This window comes from Anopheles aquasalis, chromosome 2 (genome assembly GCF_943734665.1).
Source record: "Anopheles aquasalis chromosome 2, idAnoAquaMG_Q_19, whole genome shotgun sequence".
Lineage (NCBI taxonomy): Eukaryota > Metazoa > Arthropoda > Insecta > Diptera > Culicidae > Anopheles > Anopheles aquasalis.
In genome coordinates, this window is record NC_064877.1 from 42470001 (window position 1) to 42480000 (window position 10000).

Here is a 10000-nt window from a genome sequence, read left to right on the forward strand (position 1 = left end):
GCGGCCCAGATGAGCCAACTGTACGGTGCCCGCGGATCCTCGACGAGTAACTCACCGGGCGGTGGCCATGTTGGTGGCCACGGGCCAAGCAATCCGGCGACCGCGCTACTGGTCGTGCCGCAGCCAATCAACGCCACCAAAATCGGTCCAACCGGGCTGCCCAACGGTACCGGAAGGAAGTATCAGTGCAAAATGTGCCCGCAGGTAGGGTCCTATAAATATTGTATACAAGGCAAACAAACTTTAAGGATACATTCCCGACTTGGTTACTAAATATTAAACGGAGTTTTCCGTGTCGCCTATTAGCATCGCGAAGAACGGTAGAACGCGAAACGATAGAAAATAATTAATTTATGGAGAAACCCTTTGTGGAAACATTCAAAAAGAAACTTACTACCATGATCAAAAATAAACCGGAATTTGGTCATAAAAAGAAAAGTACTTGTTTTTTCTTCAAAATTCAAATTGTCCCCTTCAAAGTAGTCCCCGTCGGATGCAATGCACTTGTGCCAGCGCTTGATCCACTCCTCAAAACTTTTCTGGAACTCAGTTTTTGTTATAGTCTTTAGTGCCTCCGGCGATTTTGCTTTATCGTCTCCACACTCTCAAAACGAGTTCCTGGTGGTGGTTTATTGAGTTAATTGAATAGGCAGAAGCCACATGATACGATATCACATTAATTGGCCGGTTGTTGAATGGTATTGGTGTTGTTTTTGACGAGAAACTCTCGAAAAATCAACGCATTATGAGATGGCGCATTATCGTCATGGAGAATCCACGAGTTGTGACCCCACCAAGGCAGGTTTTTTTTTGCGGATTGATTCAAATGATATGTTGGTGGTCTCAGCTATCTCCCTTATCGTCAATTTGCGCTTTTCGATCAACAATTTTCGGATTTCATCGACGTTTTCGTCAGTTTTGGATGTCAATGGCCTTCCAGGACGACAATCGTCCTCAACAGCCTCACGACCACTTTTAAAGCGTTCATGCCACTGGTACACCTGTGTTTTTGATAGAGTATTGTCACCATAACACTTTTGTATCATTTTTAATGTGTCGGAACACTCAATTTAATTTTTAGCGTTGTTTATGTTTTGAATCCATTTTAAAAATCGCCATGACGTAAAAATTCAATGCAAACAAATCTCTGCTGTAAACGTAAATGAAGAGCTGGCAAGCTGAAACTTGGCATGTACATCAGTAACAGAGCCGTCAACTTAATAAAAAAAACAGAATTCAAAATTGATAAGCCCGCGAGGAATAAATTCAAAATTCCGGTTTATTTTTGATCATGGTAGTATGTCCACTCGCTCTACAAAGAACCATGCTAATAAATACATCCACAACACTCAGGAACAATCAATCGATTCAAACAAAGAAATTTTACGCCAAAACCACGGCTAAAGACATAAAAAGCTTTGCAGTATAAAAGTCTTATTGGATTTTGAAAATATTAATGTACCATTAATGAACTAATTCTACTAAGATAATATAAAAGCCGGACTGAATTATTATTCTACTCCTTTGCGTGTACTGACGGACACGGATGGACTCGTGTAGAGATGTGAAATAGATAACACTTTCGTTTCATTTCACAATCTCTTGATTTACAATCAATATCTCTTCAATTTGGGCTAAATCTTGTACTGTTACTATTTTGCGTTGCAACTAGAGATTAATCTATTCGGTTTCACTTGCATTGATTGACTGCCAAACGGATACGGTTTAATTGATTCAATTACTCAAGAGAGCAGCATTATCAAAGAGCATTGCAGATAGAATTGATCTTAATGCTGTAAGTTTTTTTTTTATTTATGGTACGCGTGTACGAGACTACGAATTAAAATTCAACATCCCTGGAACAGCAAGAAGTCACTTCTTGCTTTCATGGAGGATGGACCACGTGTCCGTCATGCAAAAGGCAAAAGTAGGTTCCACCTTCTTCGAAACACACCCCAGCGGAAGCGGTCACCATCTTCGTCGATCCGGCCACGCAAATACTAGACGTTACGCAGATACTAGAGGCGCCCTTTCGCTGCTGCTGCTGCTGCTGATGACGTTCCCGCTGCCTAAAGTGGTGTCCGGTCCAAAAGGCAAAACGCGGACTCGCCGGGAAAAAGAAACTCATTATCAACTAATTACAAACACTCAATCAAGCTAATGAAAGGAAACGAAATATGGACTCCTTCGCTTCAACATCTTACTTTCTAAGGTCCCGGGCTCGAGGTCCACCGTCCCTGGTGCCATACCTCCGGCACCGGTCAGCTTCAGGGGTCCAGGTTCTTTTATCTCACTCCTTTCATTATCACACCGTGCCTTACGCGACTTCCTTCTTCCAATTGGACTACATTCTTTTCTTTTCTTTACTTTTCAATTTGCCCACCCAGCACCCCACTTCCGCTGCGCGTTGGTTGCTTTATCTTCGCCATTACTCGCACTCCTATTTCCCCTTTTGGAAATTGTTTTCAAGATCTTCTACCCAAACTGCCCGCCGCCATTTTCTTATCGGACTTTTGACTTGTTTTTTGTTTTTTTGTTGTTGTTTCGTTCGTACGCAAACTGTTTCGAGAGTCTGCTCTTGGGGCGAAAACAAAGCGCCCGTGAAGTGGACCTGTGGCTGGCTGGAATTGAGAGGAGTTTTGAAGAAACCAGGCACCCTGCATTTTACATCTCCAGCGGTCATCGCACCTTCACCCGCGAAGGGGCTGAGTCAAAAATTTGCTCCAAAACTCCAACCCGAAAGGAGGGTGTAGCTGATGTGGATCGTTGCTGCAGCAAACATTGAGGCAACGCGAGTGTAAGAAAAATCGACTTCGAAAGTTCGCACTCAACGGAATCAACAATTTCTCAACTCCTTCCCCCAGCCAGGCCACGTTCCGGGAAAGTTCGGAAAATGGGACGGAGAGCTTTCAATCAAAAAATAATTAAACCCGGTCCCGGTAAACTCGGTTTACCTTTTTAACTTTGTTTGCAACGCCACGGTACTGGCCACGTGCGCTATCCTTTCTTCTTACCTACCAACAACACGCTGATGAGGCTTTTGCGAAAGCTGAACGCTCAAAAGGTGTATGTTGCACAGTTCGAATTACAGTTACTGTAGCAGTTCATTCGTTAAGCTGTCGAAACATGAATGCAAGTTTATCGTTAACAACTGGCAACACGAGATTTGCAATGCATTTGAGTTCGTATATGAGTGTAGTAGATATGAAATAATTTCATTTCACATCGAACTATCACTTATACTGCAGATGCTGCAGATTGTATTATACGTTGAAACAACTGAGAATGTTTCGAACAAATTTAACAAATAACGTCCTAAGGTGATCCCGCAACTCAACTTGCAACTCTCCTATTGCTGCTCGTGCTCCCTTCTCGCATCTAAATACCTCGCGACTCAATCGCATACCTTATGCAGGCACTCAAATTGAGGGAGCAAAAAGGGTAACAAAAAGGAAAAAAAGAACGCTCCACTCGAGCTTAGCGCTTTTATAGTTAAAAATCACTTCCAACGGACACCCCTCCACTGGACATCACACTTCACCGTGACCCCGTCGCCGAGTGGTGGACGAAACTTTTCCATTTCCATGCCACCCAGGAACGCGAATGAAAACACGGCCATAGAACAATGTCCGCTCCATTCGGCGTTCCGGGCTGATCAAGAAAGGGGTCGGAGGGAGGAAGGAAGCGAGTGAGTGAGTGCGAGAAGCAGACAGAAAGTGTGACAACTTGCCTAACGACGCCGGAAGTTCATCCAATCCAGCGGCGCAACGGCGACAACGCGCGGCCCTAACGCGGGGTTCAATTATTTTGCAACGAGGAACAAAACTTTCTCATTCATTAAGCGGCGGCGGCGGAATCCGTTTTTTTTTACTATACGCGGCGCGTTTTACATGCCACAGTCAAATGAAGCTGGCAGTTGGGCGAAATTAAAACAAAACTGATGACATAGTGGTCCTCAAAAAGGGAGGCTTTTATGCATTTTTTGGCATTTATCGGGGTAGCAAATAAACTCGAACTTCCTGGTATTGGTTGAACATTTGCCGCCGGAAATGCTAGGAAAAGCCAAGCCACCCAAAGGCTCATCGCGCAAATTCTTGACTTCTATCCTTTCTTTCCATGTCCATTGGCTCGTTTGGCTCCGTTTGCTGCGCAATTATGCACCTTCTGGCGGCATCATAGGATCTCCGACTTGTCCTTTATCCAGGGAATGTTCCGGAACAACCCATGAACAGTTTGTGCGAATCTCTCATTTCGTCATTTCCCCTAACAGGAAACCGAAACAGAGGGTCTAACTCCTCCCATACTGGTGGACTTCACATTTCCTATCATTTAATCAATCCACCACCTTCCCCAAAAATCCATTGAAAGGATACAAGAGATTTGCCTACGACAACTGAGCTGTCCTGGGGGTGTCCAGGGATAGTGGATGTTGCGTTTGCGGTGCGTTTCACGTTCCTTCCAGGTGCAGATTGGATGTTGCCATCGTGTTTCGGATGGAATCGAATCGAATCGAATCGAGCCGAACGATGATGTTCCTGATAATCATCATCTGGCCCGGGAGTAGCATCAGCAGCTGCTGCTGCAGCTGCTGCTGAAACCATCGCGCCTATCCTTCTTACCGCCTACCCAGCCTCCAGCCAGTACCGCAGCGGTCTGTTGGCAAAAATTGGATTTTCCTCGAATGAAACCGGACTGAAGGCATTTGCATGTGGTCTTTGAGGATACAACGCACATGGACGCGTGTAGATGTGCCAGCATGTGCCGTTAGAGGATGCCAGAAAAGGGCTCAGCTTCATTTGTAGTCCACGTTTTCTTTGTGTAGCTATCGGACTCAGTCGAAACGCATTGTTGGTAACGAAGCTAGTCTACCATTTTGGTCCACCATTGTTGGTAAAGGAGAGATGTTTTGGACCGGACACTCCAAACCGGTAATTGATTTATCGATCAAAATGACATTTATCGATCAAAATGATGTGCGATGTGTCAGAACATGGGAATTATACAGCAATTTATGATAAAGTAGCCTACTAACTAAGCCAATTTCACAAAATTGAGAAGCTGTTCGCTTATTACCAGTTTCAATTATGGAATTTTTTACTTTATTTATACAAAGTGAATTATTCGCCAATTCCATCGACTAATACTATCGATAATCAATCAAAATCATGAACGCATGTCCTTACTTTCATCGGTAAGGAAGTAATGCAAAAGATACATGCGCTTATCACTCAATGTCGCTGTCAAAACAATGATAAACCTGAAATTCCAAATGCGCCACCGTCGGCCAACCATCCCAAGCGCATCCAAATGTTCCTCTGTCCGGAGTTCAAAACCCGATTGCTTTGTCCTTGCCCTTCCCTTGTGTTGGACAAAACGACGGAAAAAAAAACAAACGAAACGAAATAAACAGTTGCCAGCCAGCCAGTCAGCTCGGTTCGCGATGCCACCATCCAGGCCGCTGTAGGTAGATGGCCATTCGCAGAAGCCCTCCCGAGCAATCAATATCCCAAACCGCACCACCGGTATCCCCGTTGCCCAGCGATGGAGACGCATCGAAACGCATCGCGCGAGTCCTTTATGGGGTGGCGCGCCTAACAGACAAAATGAAAAGAAAGATAAACGAAGAAAGGACGTCGGCCGAGGACCTCTGTGGTGGTGGTGGTGGTGGTTATCTGTGTTGGTGCAGGTTCGGTTCCCGCGGCTAGCTGCCAGGAATCCCGTCCAGCCGGACGGTTCGGTTCCGGGAAAGTGTGTTTTTTCTTTTTATGCTGCATCATTTTTTGCTACTCCCATTCCTTCCCTTCCACCACCATACCCCTTCCAGTTCTGATCGTGGTGTGTCCATGTGCTGCTTCTTGGTTTCGGTTTCGGCGCTGATGAACGCGCGCTACGCACTCGTCTCGTCGGGACTCATCGGGGACGAGGTTAGCTCTAGAGCGCCAACCACCACGGTTTGGGGCCAATACTGAACGGGTTTAGTGTGTCTTTCGCTCGCACGTTCAGCTCTCTCGCTTTTGCTCTACCTTGGAGAAGCATTTTTAAAAATTGCACGCACACACAGGCGAAAAAAGAACTGACACCCTTCCTCTACACCCTTCCATGCTTTCTCTCTCTCTCCCATCTCTCTGTCATCGTCACCAAAACAGCCGAGGAACGGGGTAGTCCACGGAGGGCGCACGCTATGTACGCTAATGTTCTTTTTATTCCATTGTGCCGCAATCGCACCGGACCGACCGACGGACGAACGAACGAACGGACAGGAAACTCCCAACCATCCCCCTCTCATGCCAACCTCCTGGTCGATCATCATCATCATCATCATCGTCCTCACAGCAACCACGCGAAACAAGCTCACCGAGACTGAGCATCCAAGCAAGGCTGCTCCTGGTCTCTCGGAAGGAAAAAGGACCAACAGAATTGGCGGCAGCGAGCGGTCAAAAGAAGTCCTAAAAAAACCAGGAAACCTAACACAGAGCGAGATAGAGAGAGAGAGAGAGAGAGAGAGAGCGAGAGAGAGAGAGAAAAGGAAGGAGAGAATTTTTAAATTTGGCTGCGTAACGTTCACCCCTCCCGAGGTGGGGGACACGTGAGGGGCCGCGAAAGGATAAAAAATCTACGCAAAACTGGGGAAAAAATGCGCCTCTCTCTGTCACTTTTTCTTTCCCCTTCTCTTTCCCTCCCACGTGCTGTGGGCTGGTGGGTGGAGGGTGCTGGACAGCAGATTTTTTCGCTAGCATCCACATTTTTTCCCCGATTCGCGTGTTTGTGTTTGTAAGGGGAGTTGGTATATGTATGTAAGGACACGGGGGGGCCACACCGATGACGACGACGACGACGACGGCCGCGATATCCTTCCAGCTGGCGCTGGAAAGGTGGTAGTGCAAGGCCATGCAAGGAATGCTCTCTACACCTACACATTGATCAAGGACACAAACATACGGAAAGAGAAAGAGAGAGATCCACGGCAGATACATAGGAAACTCCACTCCGGCCTCCACCTCCAAAGTGCAACACATGCAAAAATCTGGATTTTTTTCTGTCCACCACCCACCCGCGACGCCCTCCCGAGGGTCGGTGAGCCAGGAGCGGAGGACGCGACCAATTTTTCTTGCTCGCTTTTCTCCATCCGAACCGACACACCGAGATGGGGCATCCTTTTCCTCCACCTCCTCCTCATCGGTGGAGCATTCTTTTTTTCGCTATCTCACTCTGACCACTCATTTCGTGTTCCTGGTGCGTCTTCCTTTTTTTAATTTCTACTCATTACGGTCCTGCTGATGGGTGTTGCGTGGAAAAGTATTGGCAACCAAACGGTAGCATACACCCAGATTCTTATTCTATCGATTGCCGTTTTATGAGCAACTGTGCTTACCTTATTTGTCTACATTCTCGATAACATTACTTGCATCGATTGCACATCATGTTGGCTTATGTTCCATGTCGGCTTAACAGCTATTTTACATGCAAAAGACTGATTAACTGATGATTTTAGCTGATGATTGGAAATACGTTTTGTTTCGTTTTAAGTAATCGTTTTCAGATCTCATATCAAAATAAACGTTTACGTGAAAGCTACAGTCAGTGTTTCAGTACCAGACAAAAGGTTCCTCACTTTAGTAAACCAGGCGAGTAAATTCGACGGTTGGTGCTTGTCAACACAACATTCTGTAGTTTTAACAAGCGCTAAAGCTTCCGTAGTAAAAATTAGTTCAGTTATGAGAAACATATGTTTCAAAACAATACCGATAAGGGGTTAGCCCTTATGTATTAACATACGATAGAGGACTCGTCCGGAATCAATTAAATAGCATCAATAACATAAAATGAACCAATAATTAAAAAAAATGGTTTTCCAGGAGACTCTAAAAGACACAAGCACCTCCTTGGTGCACTAATTGAACGATCTCTAGGAGGATCGGTTCGGTGGCTGCGGAGCTTCGGTTCGGTATCGCTTTCTTCGTTTTTTTTTCATTATCCTTTCGCACCGTTTCTACCGGTTTCGTGCGAAACAACCCTTACGGAATACGGTACAGCACCTCCACCATGCTCCAGGTTTCATGTTGCACACGCTGCTTCGTCCTGCGAACTGAGCGTCGAGTTTGGTATCCTCCAGCAGCACAGAGGCAGCGCAGATCGTGTCATCGTCTCGCTTGGTGGGTGGGTGGTTGGTCAGTACCACTCCGGGACAGGGTTAAAAATTTGCACACCATTTTTTCTTCTTCTCTCCCCGTCACCCTTTCAACCTCCTATTGCGCGAAAGTGAGAGAGAGGGAGAGAGAGAAGGTGTATTCCTCCGTTCGTGCACCCCATTTCCGTCCTGCTCTGGCCACAAACGCCCAATCGTATCATCATCATCATCATCAACGGCAGCAGCAGCAGCAGCAGCAGCAGGACGACCGTTGCCACCTGTCTTGAGCGGCCCCGCGGCTTTCCCATCCCCTCTCGGGCTAACTACCCTCACCCCCCCCCCCCCTCACTCCTTCATCCCCTTGCCCCGTGACGCGTGTCTATTGGCGGCAAAAAAAAAAAGAGAGAGGATGCAAAGCCACAACCGCCACCAGTCGACGGTGATGGAGGTGGTGGTGTGTAGCCGGGCGTTCGGCCGGTTTCGGCCTCGGCTGCTTCTCCGGATCGCGCGCACTGCTCTGCTGGCTGGGTGGCGGGGCCTGGTGGGTGGTTGGATCCGCGCGTTGCGTTGCGTTGCGACCGGGCGGGACGGCTCGCAAGGACTGGCGGAAGAGTCTGGGTTCCTCCGTCGCCATTCCGAACCCAGGAACCCAGGCGCATATTCTCAAACACAGGCCGGACTTTTCGGACAAAAAATCCAGTCGAGTTTTTACATTCTAATGAGTAACACAGCGGCGGCAGCAGCAGTGCGCCACGCTACGCATAAAAATCTCGCGGAGTTTTTACTCGCACAGATCTCGCGCACTCCATAGCCAGTCAGCACGGGTGGGATCGTGGCATCGCGACATCAACCCCGCAAACCCACCCCATCTGTTGTTGTCGTGCTAGTGCGATTGTTTGGTGCGATCTGTTTTGTGTCGGATGAGTGAGGCGAGCGAAGTGACGAAGTGAAGCGCAAATGTGAGTCAAACGATTATTATTTGTGTCGGCATCATCTGAGTGTTGTCTCGCCATCCGTGAGTGTTGTCCTTGGGTTGTGTTTTACCACTTTTTGTTTTGTTTGTGCCACGCACCGCTGGATGCAACAATGGAACGCGCGAACCGACGGTGCCGGTGATGAGTCGAAGCGGTGGTCCGATCGGGAGTCCAACGGTCTTCTGCAGCACTTCGGCATTTGGGTATCTTCTCGCACCAATTCCGAAGGAGTCGCAACGTGTGCCAGATAGTCGCCGCGGACACGGAGAAGAAGCAGCTAAACGAAAAGGAAAAGAAAAACAAACGGATACTTAAGCTCCAATATCCTGGACCCAGAAAAGGAGTGTGGCCAGTGAAGAACCTTTGGTGTGCGTGCGCGAGGACATAAAAGAAAATCCTTCCTCAGTTTACGTCTCGCGCGGAGCCAACGACAGCGCAATGTGCAGTGCGAGAGGACGAGACGTGGAGGAAGCAAACATACAAAACGATGGATCCCGCCATCGAACCACTCCACCGTGGCTATGGAGGGAAGGGGGAGTAAAAAATAAAACGCAGATCGCAACCGGAGCACACCGCTGGGGGTGGAAAACAAAACCCAAACAAACATCGGAACGCGGCCGGAACCGAAATGTCATCATCATCGAATGGGTTTGAGGCGATGGAGGAATGGAACGGTGAACGGACGACAAAAAATGTTGTAGAAATCGCAACAAGAGGATTCCGCCGGGAATGGAAGGCGAGAGCGGCGGCATTCGGCGGCTTCAGTCTCGGAGTTGCTGGTTCGCGCTTTGGTCGCAACCATCAGTCAACCTTTCCCTCCGTCGTCGGAGGGAATGGTTGATTGGGTGCTCCTGGGCCGGTGCACAAATCGCGCGCTAAACTCGACGCGCGTTTTGCG

The 10000-nt window shown here is 47.7% G+C and overlaps 1 protein-coding gene across 1 annotated transcript in view; it reads left to right on the plus strand.

Annotated features, from left to right (window-relative positions):
- Positions 1–10000, plus strand: part of LOC126574995 (zinc finger protein rotund-like) — a 24535-nt gene that overhangs the window by 8465 nt on the left and 6070 nt on the right. The window contains exon 4 of the mRNA XM_050235464.1: positions 1–204. This exon is cut by the window's left edge and continues 120 nt beyond it. Coding sequence (XP_050091421.1) covers positions 1–204 — 204 coding nt within the window. The remainder of the gene's footprint in view (positions 205–10000) is intronic.